This window comes from Drosophila hydei, unplaced genomic scaffold, assembly GCF_003285905.1.
Source record: "Drosophila hydei strain 15085-1641.00,03,60 unplaced genomic scaffold, DhydRS2 tig00000243-arrow-arrow-pilon, whole genome shotgun sequence".
Classification (NCBI taxonomy): Eukaryota; Metazoa; Arthropoda; class Insecta; order Diptera; family Drosophilidae; genus Drosophila; species Drosophila hydei.
Window position 1 is genome coordinate 1,389,083 of NW_022045693.1, and position 17,107 is coordinate 1,406,189.

The 17,107-nt window shown below is 34.9% G+C and overlaps 1 protein-coding gene across 5 annotated transcripts; it reads right to left on the reverse strand.

Annotated features, from left to right (window-relative positions):
- Positions 1 to 5,361: 5,361 nt before the first annotated feature.
- Positions 5,362 to 16,706, reverse strand: LOC111597777 (protein boule). 5 transcript variants are annotated; one of them, XM_023312637.2, is made up of 7 exons: positions 16,463 to 16,705; positions 16,248 to 16,401; positions 11,306 to 11,365; positions 11,020 to 11,137; positions 10,734 to 10,825; positions 10,323 to 10,356; positions 5,362 to 6,130 (listed from the first exon to the last, which is right to left on the reverse strand). In XM_023312637.2, exons 1-7 carry the CDS (start codon positions 16,582 to 16,584, stop codon positions 6,000 to 6,002), a joined length of 711 nt encoding a protein of 236 aa, XP_023168405.1. In that variant the 5' UTR covers positions 16,585 to 16,705; the 3' UTR covers positions 5,362 to 5,999. The 5 variants fall into 5 exon arrangements, with proteins under 5 accessions (XP_023168405.1, XP_023168406.1, XP_030079502.1 ...); XM_023312638.2 differs by having other exon boundaries at positions 10,734 to 10,810; positions 16,463 to 16,704; XM_030223642.1 differs by having other exon boundaries at positions 6,002 to 6,122; positions 16,463 to 16,706.
- Between the last annotated feature and the right edge of the window lie 401 nt (positions 16,707 to 17,107).

The following is a 17,107-nucleotide window of genomic DNA, read 5'->3' on the forward strand; positions in this document are numbered from 1 at the left end:
CTTGAATAAACGCTCACACAGTGAATATGGCGAATATTGTTTTTTTATTTCTTATATTTTTTACTTTTTATTTTTTGCACACGGAAGTTGTAGTTGTACACATTAAAAACCACGAAAAAGTTGTTTTTATTTAATTTTTTTCTTTGGTTTTTGATGCTTGGAATATGTTTTTATTTTGAATTCATGTTTTTTTTTCTTTTTTACCTAACTCAATTCACACATTGAAAACAGTTTTTTTTCGGTTATCTCAAAAGAGAAAAATATATATTAATTATTATCTTTAATATTTGTTTTGGGATTTTGATTAAAAAATATTGCAGCTTCAAATTGTAATACTTCGTTTATTATAATTATCATTAATATTTATTTTTTTTATTTATTTTTTTTAGACAGCTGTGTTTGAAGCCAGCATAGAACACAGTAGATCTCGATCTCGATCTCATACTTCCATGCAAACTATACCAATTCCGTTCTATGCCAGTTGATTGGATATATATATATATATATCGATATACAGATCTCTATATATACCCAGATATATTCAGTTTGTTCACACCTGAATCTTGATCTGTGTTTTTTTGCTTTCATTGAATGTGTTTTGGGTTTTTGCATTTCTCATATGTATTACGTATTGGATGTATTTATATATATGTATATATATATATGCTATATATGTATGTGTATATATCTTATGTATTTGTAGTTGTATCTCTTGTATATATATAGACTCTTATCGTGTGGTAAATTTTTAGCTAGCGCTTGTTTTTGTCGTACGGAAGAATTTGGATACATTTCAATATTTTTTGGTATATTTTAAAATATTTTTTATGTATTTTTTAACTGTGTTTTAGCTAAAAGTTATAATTTGTCTAGAAGTTTTTCGTTTGCAGTTTTCCTTTCTTTTGCTAATCTTTGCTATTTTCCATTTATTTATAGTTTTAACTGGGCATGTGTGAGTGTGAGTGTGTGTGTGTCTTTCTTCAGCTAATTTTCTAATTTTGGTTTTTCTATTTTTTTTTCATTTTGCAAATTTGCTTCAGCATTTCCTAAATTTTTAAATAAAATATTCGAGTTGATAGATGATAAAATTTCGCATTTTGGACAAATAAATAAATTAAATTGGTATATAAATATTTAGTTAGTTTTAAGGCCAACAAATTTACTTTTTATTTTCAATTGTTTGTTTTCGGTTTCGGATAAATTAATTATTTTTAACTGGATTCATTTTTACTTAAATCAAATTTAAAATTTTTGTCAGCAGCAGGCAAATAAATTTTTGAAACTTTGATTAAATTCTTAATTTTTTAATTTGTCAGCAAAAGGCAAAAACTCAAATAACTGAAGCAGAATTGCCTTGAAAATTTGAGAAACAAAATTATTAATCAGTGTTGTAAAATACATTAAATTCATTGTTTTTTTTTTGTATATTCGACTAAAAATACTCAACAATTTTTTTGGTTTTTCCGTTTACTTGAAACCATTTTAGCTACAATTTTTTTATATGTATATATGCAGATTCATTATTATAATTCAATATATATACATATACATATATATGTATACATATATATATATATATATATATATACTTATGCAACACTCAAATTTGTTCAGTTTTTTCACCATTTGCCATATATGTTTTTTGTAGTTGTTTCTGTGTTGTTGAACCCGGAAGTTGTTTCAAAACTTTGCTACGAAATTTTCTTGTATATATATATATATACACATATATATATATATATATATATATAATGTCTATGTATATAAGTAACATATGTATGTGTCTGTATATGTATATGTGTATAAGAAGAAAATTCTCAAAAAATGCTTTTGCTGACAATGATCCAAAAAAGTTTTCTTGTATACCACAAAAATGAAACGTTCTGGGGTTTTTATGAATCGAGCCTCTCTCTCTCTCCCTTCCTCTTACTCTTCCACTCTCTTCCTCTTTGATTTTAAGCACGTTCATCCGGCTTTAATCTTGTTTTTTTTGAGTCGCATCTCTTCCGCTTTCTACTAAATTATTTGTCTTCATTCGCTCTTAAGGGTCAGAATGGTTGACTTTATTTTATTTCTCAAAAAAGTCTATACCTGATGAAGTCTCTCTACCTACAACTTTTAGCTCAGCTTTCTCTCATTTTCTCCATTTCTTTCAGGTAAGTTCTCTAACAATCACTCTGCTTCTCTATTTTATCATTTGGTAAATGGAGCCTCTGCTGCAATATTTCAACTAAACTCAATATTTAATGCGAATATAGAAGCATTTGCTATCTCGCTCTAACGCTTACGTAATGCACCTGTGTGTGGATTATTATTTTTTTAGCTACTCTTTGATCTATACTCAAACTATTTTTTTTTTGTAGAGTTCGTTGCACGTTTATTGTATTTCGTGGGGGCTTCTGTAAGACTCTATAGAATCTCTGCCTTGCCCTAACCTCAATTTTGTTATACTGATGTGTGGTGTGTGTGCGTGTGTATGTGTATGTATGTATGAGTGTAATTTAATCACATTTTTTCTGTGTATGCGTGGTGTTACTATCATATAATATTGCTCTATATATTATTTATTATTTATTATATTCGATATTTTTCTTTTTGCTATTTTTTATGCTGCCCAGTTTAATTCTTTTTATTTTTTTTTAATATTTTTTATTCTGCTGTTTGACTAATAAGTACAATATCATAAAAATAACACTGTATATTTTTTGTTGTAAATATAAATATATAATATATATATATATATATATATATATATATATATATATATATATATATATATATATATCTCAGGTTTTTCTTTATTAAATACAAATATAATATATATATATATTAATATATATATAACCATATATAAAACGCGCACAAAAACTGAATTGTTAAATGAAGACTTACTCAATTCTCGTACCAGAAACCCAACTGCACCTATTTAGCTGCCCAGTGGTGTGTGTGTTGCCTTTGGTTTGCCTGTGTGTGCGCGGTATTTGGGGAAAATTCGTAAACACTTTGTTTTTGTTTTTAAATTTCGTTTTTTTTAGTTAAATTTTTTTTAAGCGTCAGTCTTGTGTAAATTAAATTTTACTTCAAAAACGTTTTAATGCACACACACACGCACACACACAGGCACACTGTCTTAGGGCGCGGCTAGAGGATGGGGGATTCCTTTCAGCTAGCCAAAATTTTGCACGCGTATAAAAAATGCTGCTCGACATATACAAACATATACATATATATATATATATATTTATACATATATTTTAATAAAATGTATATACATATCGTATATATATAAGGTTTATATTCAATTCACACGTAGACGTTCTTTAAAAATGCATTTGCTTATGTCAAAAAACGATTTTTCGAATTACTTTTAATATAAATATTTTTAGACGCCATCGAGATATTGTTCTTGTACATTCATATATATATATATATCTAAATATATGTGTGTATGTTAAGTACTTATTTAGTTATAGATATCTGTATTTACTTGTTGGCCCGCAGGCCGCACGGGAAGAGTTTTTCTAGAGACGAAAGTGTTTTAGAGGCAAATCAAATTTAATTGAACTACATTTAGATTACATAGAGGCTGAATTTCGTATATAAATATATGTATATGTATATATTGAAGGCGCCCGACTGCATTGATATACCCTTGAAGAGTGACTGCCAAGAAATTGATATGATAACTTATACAGCCAGCTCATAACTTCATATGTTCTATCTTGAGAGTTGGAGTGGCATCAATTGATATATAGAAGAATACTATACATAAGTATAAGCCACAGTACCCATAGATTTCCATGTATGTTCTATGTGAACTCAGCTCTGGCTGACGAACGTACTGAATATTGGTATGGCCTCAGTTCTCATGTAGAGCTGTAATATTTTACCAGCATGAATCATCAGTTTTTTATATGGCTGTGTGCTACGTGAACTCTGCCTTGGGTGCTGCGTTCAAGCTAAATGTTATAGTACCAGCCAATAAATTGTACCATAAATTACATCAATTTCAGCACACGAATGCCTTTCAGAAAGAAAGGATCCATGATTACTTTTAACAGATTATAGCCTAATCAGGTGACACAACGTACATCTACCTCAGCGATATAAAATATCTACATAGCATTGTAACTAATTTACCTATAACATCATCTTTTCAAGGGTATACAGGCTTCGGCAGCCCGAAGTTTATTCATATTTTTAGAGCTAATTTGACACAACCGTTTATATAATTCAACTATTCGTATATGATTCATTCGAATCCATATAACTTTGCCCATTCTCAAATAAAAATCGAAAAAGATTCGTTGCACGTTTTATGATTTTGCTTTTTTTTAAATCGCATTTTAAATCGCAGCAACCCGAAAGTATGCTACAAAAAATTTGCTTATTGCGATGCAGCACATTACGTATACGCCGAGTGTATCGTTGAAGTGTATGTGTGTGTGGGCGAGTGTGAAAATCATATGGAATATGAAATTAAGTAGAATAAATAAAACATTTGAAATGTTCGTTTCGGGCTCTTATTTATTTGCATGACAATTGGTAATTGCTGGCTAACTTTCAAAATTTAGAAAAAACATCATATACTATATATACATCAATATATATACACGGAAATGGCAACGAATTTTGTACACAAGCTAAGCCAAAACAATTGGAATGGTAAAAATAGACTTGGCAATATTATATATAGAGTGAATTATATATGGAAGAAACGTAGAAAATTTTGCAAACTGCTTGAGGTGTGGCTAAAGTTGTAAAAAGCACCTTGATCGACCTTCATTTAGAATCTTTCATTATTTATAGAAGAACTACGAAATCGGAACGCCAAATTATTGAACCCGAAACCAATTAGGCTCGATATATATTCTCCTTTCTATACACGAATTAACTCTATATAGGTTCGTTTCGATTGGGCTACAGTTGAAGCAAAGGACCAAAGGGATGGGACATATATATAGTAAGATTTGAGATGAGACTCGAGGCTATTGATTTTTTCTATAAGGGGGTGTCTTCTTGTAATTCATATACATATACGTATTTTAAATATATATATATATATATTTATATATATTTATATATATATATCTATATTTATATATATATATATATATACTTATATATATATATATATATATATATATATGCATATATATTTTGGGATTCGTGTTGAAGAATTCCTGAAGAAGTTTGGATATGCTTTGATCTCTCTTCCTTTTTCTTCCTCACTCTCCTCTGCCCGTCGACTGTGAGGCTTAGCATTTTCTCTCTCCCTATTCAACTATTCGAGAAACGACGTCGCGTCTTGCTGCTCTGCCTATTAAAAGTCCTAATGCTCAATTCTACGGCTGATGTCTCTTTGTTTTTATAGTTGATGTTTTTAGTTGTTGCGGCTGCAACGTAACTGCAGCCCATTTGAAACACTGGATTAGAAACGAAATAAACAGAACAATAGTAACGAAAATACAGGGAAACAATGAAACAATTTGAACTCGGAAACAAATAAACGAAAAAATTATGAAACTAATTTGCAAGTGTGTGAGTGAGTCTTTGAGTGTGTGCATGTATGCGTGTCTGTGTGTGTGTGTCGTGAGCGCCACCAATGCTGCATAAATGATTCTTTTCTTATTGGTTATTGTTGCCATTGCTGTTGTAGTTGTTGCTGTTCCTCTCTTCTTCGTTTGATATTTATGCATCGCCTGACCAGCCGTCGCACTGCATCCATCTCACTTGCTCGCATGCGCGCTAGCGTTCTTCACTTGATCTTTTACAGACGCTATACAACTACAACAGCGTGAGCTTTCGTTTTTGTATTTCCTTTTGCTACTGCGCTTGCGTTTACGTTTGCGTTTGCTCTTTTGCATTTGCTCTCAATTACTGTCCTTTTTCTTTCTCATTCTTCCAGTTGCTGCTGCTGGTGCTGTGTTGCTGTGCGTGTATGTGTATACGGTATATTTTCTTCGGTTAGACTAGAGGGTGACCCGCATTGAATTCGACTACATGGACATGCGCCAATTGGTCACAGAGATGTTGCTTTTGCTATTGTTACGGTTGTTGTTGTTGGTGCCATCATCAAACTCCCAAGCGCCGTGCTGCGGTGCATGATGCGGCATCGGTGGCTGAGTTTCTAACGGAAAATTAAAATGGATCTTTGGAATCGGGAAGGAATCAGATTTATGCGGGCAAACGCAATATGCAAAAGCAAATGGCGAAAATACAAATTTTACAACTAAAAAGCAAAACAAATAAATAACAAATAAAGTTGTTTTAGTGTGTTTTTTATGCATCTTTTTTTATGCTAAAATTGTTTAAGTAGCTGTTGCTTTATTGTTTTCTTTTTGCCTTTTTCTTCATTTGATACCCTGAACTCGAGAACTACAATACAGAGCTGATAATAAATTATTAGAAAATCGGACCAGTTTGTCGTTCGTCAATTTCGTTAAAAATGAAATTTTCTCATTGATTTTTTGTGCATAACTCGAGAAATATAGAATATATATGTGGATAGAATATAGTTAGCGTTTGCTTAACCCCTTTTTCTATTATCTTCCACATTTTCAGGGTATCTGCTAGTCGGACACTGCCGATTAGAGCACTCTAGTTATCTTTAGCTTTATTTGCTGTGTGTGTCTTATATATGTTAAATAATTGTGATGATCATTCATACATATATATAAATATATATGATATATATATATAGTTTATATGTAGAGCTAGAGCTGCGCATATATGTATATATATATTTATATATAATTATTACAGTTTTTCCATTTAATTGCTGTACTTTATTTAGGTAGGTTGTTACTTAGATACTAAAAAAACGTTGCTCCTAACTTGAGCCGCACTTTAATCAGTTGATTTTTGCTTTAAAATATATGTATAATATTTGTTTAATATTTTTTGTTTTTTCTTAATTGTACAGTTTATGCCTTTTGCTATGATATATATATATATAATTTTCCTTTTCAGTTTTGACTAATTTGCGTTTAGTTTTTTATGGTACATATACGTATATTATATATATATGCTTTGTATGTACGTTATAAATATTCACTATGTATATATATACATATATATATGCATGTATAAACTTAATAGATTTTCTCTTTTATTTTGTTTTTCTTTTTGACGATGGGACACAATCTGCTTTACTGCTCTTCGAAAACTTAAGAACCTCTCTGAACTCACACTCGAGAGCGAGAGTCCAGACAATAAAAATTGAGTTACAAACAGTTTTTTCTTGTATGTCAGCAAAAATGTTCAAATATATATAATTGTATATATATATATTTATTTCTTCTTCTACTTTTGTTTTTTAAACCTAAACAATTTATTTATGAATTTTTGCTTTTTTGTTTTTTATTTTTTCAAAATATCACGTATATATCTTAAGTTATGCCTTGGATTTATTAGTTGCTGTGTGTGTGTTTGTGTGTATTGGGCATTTTGCAGGCCATTTAACTGTACCTCAATTTCATAACCTAAAAGAAACAAGACGTTGGACTTAGGCTTAAGTACGCTGATGTCTGTGTGTGTGTGTGTGTGAGTATGTGTTTGGGGCTTATATATTGGTGGTTGTAGTTTTCAACTAGAGCATATCAATTATTCAATTATTGCTTTTATTTTCGTATGTTTTTTGTGTTTTCTTCTAATTATTGTTACGATTCGATTTTTTAAAATTTGTCAATAATTTTATTTAACTATGCAACAATTGAGTTTAAATATTTTTAAACGTTACAAATTTGTCAACAAGTGAAGTGTGGCGCAGGCGGCGGAAAAAAAGGAGGGGCGTGGCTAACTGCTTGCATATGCAGGTCATTTTTGTGAAACCATTTGGTTCGATCTTTAAATTTGATACATATATAGAATATATACATATTTATATATATTATAGTGGGCAAATAATTTAATAATTAAATATTTTCTGTTATTTTCAGCTAAATTTTGCACCAATTGATGAATTTTTTGAGCGCCGCCTTTGCCGTTTGCTGTTCGCCTTTATTTTTTTAAACTTAGTTATTAGGCCAAGTTTTAACAATAAGAGTTACGTGTAACAAAATAGGGTTTCGCGTCGTACAAATGAAAAACATGGGCGAATCATGGAGAGAGTTAGCCCCTTCATCCACATTTCTCGCCAGTTTAGGTATTCTTTCAGTATTTTTTGCTTATTATGCATGGTATTTTAGCACACTTATTGAGTGTCTATGTATTGCTTTAGGTATTATTTTTATATATATATTTTTTGTTTTTAATAGTCTCGCTATGTACTAGGCATTATATATACATATGTATACACATATATATATATATATGTATGGTATATTTTGTGTATATACTTTTTTTAGCTAGCATATATATATATATATTGAATATCTTTATTGTATAGGTTTATTTTTCATTTACTTAAGTTCTAGTATTTTTTGCCATCTTTTAGTATTTTTAATTCGTTTAAACTTCAGTTGTTTTTTGCTTTCGTTAAGACTACAATTTCGTTCAGTTTACCGTACTTTTTCTTGGCTTACAAATATACTATTTTACTTAGACTTTGTATGTGTATGTATATATATATTTTTTTTTATATATATGTGTTTATTAGTATGTGTATGGTGTGTTTGTGTTTAGCTTGCGCGCATGCTTTGTGCGGCAGTTGTTTTTTGCTGTATATAACAGTTACATTTATGCTTTCATATATATATACGTATGTATGTGTGTGTGTGTGTGGGTGCGTGTGTATTTTATATAAATTAATATTTATGCATAATTTATGTCTTTAACTTTCGTTTTGCTGCTGCTGCTGTCGCTGCTGCTCCTCGCCACCCGCTGCTATTCGCTCTCTCACTCTTACACGTATTGCCTTGCTTCAAATAAATAATATACTAGTTGACTTGAGTTGCTTCTCTCTTGTGAGTCTGTGTGTATGTGTATCATTTGTGCTAAATAAGCCAAAAATTATATTTCTACATATATCAAAATTATTACTTCGGTTCATTTCTGTCTTTCATTTGCCAGCTGCAGCCTTGCATTTCCCCTCAAAAAACTACCCATATCCCCCTGCCATCTCTTTCCCACCTCCGCTAATTGCACAAATGTTTGCCGACTGAAATACAGTCGAAGCTTCTCGCTCTTCCCGCTCTGCTCATTCGCCTTGCCGTTGCGCGCGCCCCCTGTTGCCTGTTTCTACAACTGAAAACATAAGCTGCTTATGTATGTATGTATTTGTGTGTGTGTGTGTGTGATTTCCAACTATGCGTATGTATATATATACATATCATTACAGATATATATATATACATGAATTTGTATTTATGTATCTATAGAAAATGTTTCTACAAATTGATTAATATTATCTTTAAGCAGCTGCTGCAGCTTATATAAATTCTATTAATGCTTTGTTGTAGTTGTTGCTATTGTTGTAGTAATTAGTAGCATCAGTATTTGTTGTAGTTGGTTGTTCTTGTAGTTGCTGCATCCTCAAAAGTTAACAGGGATAAATGCCTACAAGAAAACAGTCGAAGAAACATTTTTTGTTGCATACAATTCCAATCACAATACAACTACAGAGGCTGAGTATGTGTACGTGTGTATGTGTGTGCGCTCTCACTACTACATGTATACGTTATACAGCTACGCATATGCACAGGCAATACAAAAACAAAAAATGGCGTATAAATTAATTCTTCTAAATATTTGTTTGCACCAGCTGTGGGTGGGCGTGGCATTTAACTAATAATTGACGCCTAGAGCGTGTATGTGTATATATATGTGTGTGTGTGTGTTAAATTATAATATAAACTAAATTAATTTAGCAATTAAAATTAAAACTAAATTTTTGTTGTTGTGCGGCTGCGGTGGGGATGGTTGGGGAGAGTAGCTGCTGTGGATGTTGTTGTAGCTGTAGTTGTTGCATCTGCTGTTGGTTGTTGGCTGTTTGTTGTTGCTCGGGCAGCGACTACGAAAATTTGTTTGCTGTTGTAGTTGTTCTAGTTGTTCTGGTTGTTGTTCTGGTTGTTGTTGTATGATTTAACCTTTTAACGTTCGTTGAATGGTTGTGCAGCAAGAACCGAAAGCAAGAAAGAAAAAGATAGAACAAAAATAAAGCGCATATAAAGAGAGTGGTGTGTGGTATCAAAGAAAAACTACAGCAAATTTACGAATATATATATACATATACAGATATATATTTATGCGAAATATAGTTGTACGAGAGAGCAAGCAGATTGTGGTGGGAGCAAGAGAGTGTAATAAAGGCGACTACACGGAAGCACGCTAGGTAGCCTGAGAGAGAGAAAGAGGCAGCGCTAGCACTGCGTTTTATTTACCTTGATAATTCTGAGGCCAAATGGTGGGTACATTCTGTAAAGAGAAAGAGAGAGAGATATTAGTATTAATTCAAATGAAGTAACAAAGTAAGGCGCTATCTGTTGACCGCAGTCGGTACTGAGTAAGAGGGCACATATAAGGCGCTTTCTGTCGATCGCAGTAGGTACTAAAGCATTGTTTAACTGACAGGGTGTGGCGCTATCTGTTGGACCGATATGGCAATAATTGACAGGATAAGTTTAAGGTGGCGCTATCTGTTGGGCCGATAAGGCGATAATTGACAATCATTACCCGCTAATGTTATTAAGTATTGATAATAAACAAAAGATTGTTAGATTAGAGTTCGCTTCAAGAATGAAATCTCTACTATAAACCCCTATAAATAACGATATGTGTCTGGATGTACTTACCATTGGCACGCTGTAGTACTGATAGAATGGCTGATATTGCATGGCTGAAGGTGGGTAGATGGCTGGCACGCCAGCGGCTGTAAAGTCAGTAACTAGTTTTGGTTAATTTGTCCAGCGTTACATAGATGGTTATGTGTTGTTGTTGTTGGTTGTTGTTGAGAAGAGAAGAGTACAAATGGAATACAAAAAAAAAAAGAAAATATTTCAACCAAAGTACACGGAATTTTTAACATAAGCCACGATTCAAATTTTGAGCTAGAATTTGGAATTGACTTTTGAAACTCACCTGGCGGATAGACGGCAGCTGCAAACTGATCCATGGGTATATTGCTAATCGGTGCCGGCGGCGTGGTGGTATAGTAAACGGCTCCATTGGTAGCCACAATCGACTGCAGCGGATTTGGCTAGTTGGAATTTCGATTTAATTATAATGCAAAGCTCATATATACAATGGGGATCAAAATAGAGCAACCGCTAGTCGTGCACTTGCACGCAAATTATTATAAAAGGCAATGCCTTGCAGTGGCACTTATTTTGACCGCCACTGTATGCTCAAAAACTTTAAAACTCACCTGCTTTTTGATGGCCGGTGCGATGTTCAGCTTCCGATCGCGCAACACCACACACTCACCCTGATTGAGGAGAGAGCGTGTGTGTGCGGGAGAGAGAGGTGTGAGAGAAAGAAAGCCAGCGAATGGAAGAGAGATAAAGAGACAAAAAGCAAATGCATTAGAAAATATTTTACTAAAATTCTTTCGATTGTGGCAAGAACTTGTTGTGTTTGGTCGTGTGTGTGTGTGTATTGTCTGTGTGTGTGTGTGGCATCATCAACAGACAAGCCAAAACGAAATTCAAATTGAAAATTTCAAATTCAAATTCAAATCGAACGCAGCAGCAGCAAGAAAAAATGTAAGAAAATTTAAGAATCTGCTTTTGGCAGCGGCAGAGCCCAAAAAATGTGGCCACAAGATTTGCAGAAAAACACGTGCCAAGCCACAAAATAAAAGAATGGATTATCAAAGTATAATGTAAAATATATATATATATATATCTATCAAGTTCAGATTGTATATATATAGTGTGTATTACAAAATGTCATGTACTGCAATTCGTATTGGAATTTGCTTGAAATGAAAGATGTTTCTTTGTTCTTGAAACGCAACGTAAAAACAAACTAAAAATATATATAGAAATATATCAAATATATTATCATATATATATAAAGCGTTTCGATTCAAGCTTTGTTTTGTTTTCGTTTCAATTGGCAACACCCGCAACATTCAATTCAAATTAATAGCTATTATAAATGGTTTTTAAATTTACCAACGCCAACACCAAAATTAAGTCCAACAAATGTACAGTTAAAACAAAAGTTTCTTCCAAATGAACTAACCTCAAAAAATTACATATGATATGGGAGTTGTGGGTTAGTTAGGGTTTCGATAGAGATGGAAGGTGGGATAGACGCCGAGTTGCCACCTGGTTCAAACTGATATACTAGCTAAAAGAATCTGTATGGATACAATATGGTTTGCATCTTTAAAGCGACACAAACTTGCTTGAAGAGTTGCCACCTAAGCTTCATCAATTGGGCTGCCACCTAGTTTTATTGCTTAGTGAAAGTCACAAAGCAAGGATAATTGGTATGCTTCCTATTCTGCCATGCTATTTTTCGAGCTGCCACCGTGGGATCCTTTATAGAGCTGCTACTTGTTCAGCAACGGCTAATTATGATAAGGTTGCCACATAGTTTAGAAAGGATTCGAAAGAAAGACATTTAATCTGAGTTAGGATTGTAGGTGTAGACCAGCTATTTGATTATCTAGAAAGAAGTGGCCAAGAATGAATAATCAAGTATCTTTCCATCTGCCTTTATAATCACTTCCGTCTTTCATATTCCATTACATTTCATACCTAGCTATTGATAAGCTGTCTGCCATTATAACGGCCCACCACTGTACCTGTCTGTTGCCGTCTGTCAGTTGCGGTTGGTTACATGGGTCAGGTTTATCTTTAATTGCCAATTAGGCGCTGATAGCCGCAGCAATTTGCACTTGAAATGCATGAAAGGCCCTCATAATGGGCGCACGCACTTCGAGCGCCCAGCGAACCAGCGAGCGGGTGGCTCGACCACATGCGAATGATGGCTGGCAGAGCAGATCCTAAGCAAATGTTTGTTCCCTTCTTAAAGTTCTTTTAGCGACGGACTTGTGCCGCCTCGATTTTTTATTCATTTGTGCGTTTCGAGTCTCTCGAGTCTGGTGTATCCTTCTTTGACCGCCGCTGGGCAAACACACAGAAAGAGCGGGAGCGGGTGGTAGGTAGAGGGGGGAAATAAAGCAGCGACGTCTTTTCATTTGAGCAGCATCATAAAGGACGTCAGCAAGGATAAGCGCTGCGCAACACAAAAGGCCGACCCACACACACACACACAGCTGAATAATAAAAATGAGAAAAGACTAAGGCAAAAGAGTTGGTCGCCCGAGCAGCAGAAGGACGACCCACTTTTGTCTTGGACGAATTTAATTAAGAACCCTCAAAACGAGCCTCAAATGCGGGGGCGGCTGCTGCTCCTTTGTTACCGCTACCACACACACACGCACACAAAAAGGACAACAGCAGACGTTTTACTGGTCCATTTATAAAGTATGGAAAACAGCAAAATGGAGTCCCTACCACTACACTAGCTCTATGATCGGTCGAGTATATATTATAATTATCCTATTTACGCTTGCTATCAAAAAGTTACAATTCAATTTTTTCATTTGCCTTTTGAAGTGGGGAAAGGTCGTTGAAAAGGTCCAAGTGCATGACTGAGGGTGTGTGTGTGTGTGTGTGTGTGTGTGTGTGTGTGTGTGTGTGTGTGTGTGTGTGTGTGTGTGTGTGTGTGCGCATGAATGTATGTCAAGTATGTAGTTTATATTATTGAATTATTGCTGAACTCGAATCTGAAAGCAGAGTTCAGATGTGATCATGTTGAGGGTCTGCTTCCTGCCTACACCTTTTCGCTTGGAATACTCTGAAGATTGATTCCTATTTCAAATTTGGTTCACAATAGATGATTAGTATCTTTGCTATAGATTTCGGGATGAACGCCATGAATTTTCATGGATTCCTGGAGAAAATCTGAGGAATAGAATACGCTTAAAGTAAATTTTTAAAAGCTTGAATATCTCTTCCAGTTTCCTAGATATTTGAAGTATTCCTCGCTAAAGGATTTGTGAATATTCCGATGACTATATATTGCTATCAAAAGTCGATAGAAGTTTCTTTACAAATTTGATGTATTTGCTGCGACATCCAAAACATTAAGTAAATGTCAAGAGAGCAATAATAGAGAGGTGCTGTTAGTGTGAAGATGTGTGTGTGTGTGTGTATGAAAGAGTTTGTTTATGTTAGCTGTTGGATGTATGTATATGTATGTGTATGTATATGCAGTCAGGAGACCAAGCTAAACTCTATTCAGGGGCTATGGCTAGACCTTAACACAAAATTTTTGGTTAAACGAAATTTAATTAGTGCAAAATGTAAGCATGAGTGTGTGTGGGTCGAATGCATGTGTGTGTGTGTGTGTGTGGTTTGCTTGGCTGGTTGGTTGGTTGGTGTTGTTTCGCATTAAAACCTCGTTAAACGTTGCCACGGCTGGCTGGCTGGTCTCTGGTTGGCAGGGCTCCATTGTTATTTAGCCTAAGGAGAAGGGCGTTTAGCGAGCGCGGGCATGGCACTATATATGTAGACAAGGACACACATGTGCGCTGAGAGCTGTGAGTGTGTTTGTGTTACACTGAAAATGTGCAAAGCGCCAGCAGCGCAATAACAATGCACATTTAATGACAAGTGGAAAACTTTTTCACTTAATGTATGCCACACACACACGGAGAACACAAAAGAAGATACAAAGGCGATGGCAGGCAGGCAAAAGAGGTAAAGGCAGGGGCAGAGATGTAGCTGCTGGCAGCTGAGGTTGTTATGCAACACTCTAATCAAAATGCAATACAATTTCTAATAAGGCTTTCGCGCTATGACAGCGAGAAAAGAAGCTTAGCTTTAGGAACTAGACTTGGCGGCGAGAGCAAGCGATGGAGATGGGAAGAAGGCTCTCTTGGGGTTTCAATAAACTAGACTTACAGAAGGTGGCTAGAGCAACGGACAAAACTGTGGGTAAGGTGGCAGGGAGGAAGTTACCTAATAAGCAGATTAAAGCGAACTTTATTTGGTAACTAGACTTGAAGAGAAGGATGAAAGGGGTAGATAAAAGCGAAAGTAAGAAACCTTACAGAGCGTAAGAGGTTTGCAAGGGGTCAGAGAAAGAATCTGAATTTTTAACTGATGATGAGCGGGACGTATAAGGCAATGAGATGTGTAATACTAATAACAGAAAAGGTCTGCAGTGTGGGTTTGTTATTAGGGTTCAGCCTTAATGAAGCTCTCAGCTCTCAGAAGAAAGCTTGGAAACCCAAGGAGGGGCTAAGAGACGTAGGGGTTTCAATGATACTAAATGCTCTCTCAGCCTCGCTCAGAAGAGCATGGATAGCGCTAGCTATAGTTAGCCATTCACTGGGAATTACCGCTTATGGTAATAAGCTAACTGCCACGCCTCTGCCCCCAGCCCACACAATTAGTATAAAAAAATATCGCAAATGAAAAAATAAAAGTTTCGTATCAAATGTACAGCAGAATAAAACAAATAATGCACTAGGGTCTAGAGAGCTCCATATACAATATATATATAGAATTTGATCTAGATGAGGTCTACGCTATATACGTATTTACACTATATTAACAAGACCGAGGCGTGGGCAATTAGCTAATTTGATTAATTTGCGCTTAATAAAAGTTAACAGAGAGAATACAAATAAATGATAAAAATGAAATTAGAACAGGTGCACAACGCAACGCCAAACGCAACTTGGATGTTATCGACAGCACAGGTATCGATAGCAAATAAATATCAACGGGACTGCCGTCGAGCTAACGAGCCAACAAATGCAATTCGATTCACTAAAACTATGTTAAGTGTACACATGTGTGTGTGTGTGTGTGTGTGTGTAGGTATTGGTTGTGTGTGTGTGATGAATTTGTAATATAATGTAACGTAACGTAACGTAACGCAACGGAAACGTAACTCGTAAACGTAACTCAACAAAAACGCAATTAGAAGGAAAATACAAGTAAAATACATAAGAGAATTACAAGTGCCGTTACTCGTACCGTCGATCGATACACACAATCGATAAATCGAATAAACGATAAATACTCGTTCACACGCTGGTTGCGACGTCGCTGTCTGTGGGTCAGCTAATGCCCTAAAAGATTCGGAGGCACATTATAACTTTGTTGTTTTTTTGCAGCTGTTCGAGTGAGCGAGTATAATATATTTATATATATGTGTGTGTGAGAGTGTACGTGTGTATGTGTGTGTGGATATTTCGATAAATCATAAATCGATAAACACAAGCGACATTAGCAAAAGTGCATAGAAGAGTGCAGTAGGTAATATTCATTTCGACTTACATCCGCCTGCAGTCTTTGCGCCTCCTGCTCCGTCTCGAATGTGACAAAGCCGTAGCCCTTGCTAACACCGGCGCGATCCACGATGATCTTTGTGCTCTTCACGGTGCCGTAGGCGCTGAAGACGCGCGTCAGATCCGCCTCGGTGGTGTCACCACTGAAATAAGGATATTTATTGGTATTTTTACGGTATTTTTTATTTTGGCATTCCCGCTCACCTTATGCCGCCCACAAAGATACGATTGGGTATGAGTGTGCCGTATTTGGGCGCTGCCAGCGGTGCCTCCAATGCTCCAGCTGGCGCTGTGGCCGCAGCTGGTGCGGCTGTTATCTTGTGCATTTCGGCTGGTGTCGTCTCCAGACGAAAATTGGCACCGAAGGGCAGAATCTTGAAGCTGTTATTGATTAACTCCGGGGGGCGCAAAGTAGTTTCTAGTATTTTAAATATATATATATATTATATATATATATATTTATTTATATATCTATAGCAAATAGTTTTTCTATTGGTTTTTTTTTTTTAGTTTTAGGCTCTGTTTGTGCGTCTTCTGCTGCTGTTGCTTCGCTTTTCTAGTCTAACACGCATTAATATATCGATATATATCTATATTTTAAATATATATATATACATATATATATTGTATATATATATATATTTATCGACCGTGTCACGTCGCGTCACATACAATTCACGATGGCTTCCAGTTTCCTTTTCTTTTTTGCTTTTGCTTTTTGTATGCTAGTTCTATGAGAGAGAGAGAGAGAGAGAGAAGAGAATTAGTTTTGCTTGTGAAAGAACGCGCTGCTAGAAGCAGACCTAGAGACAGCCTCTTATCTGCTGCTGTTGATCTTCGTCGTCGTCT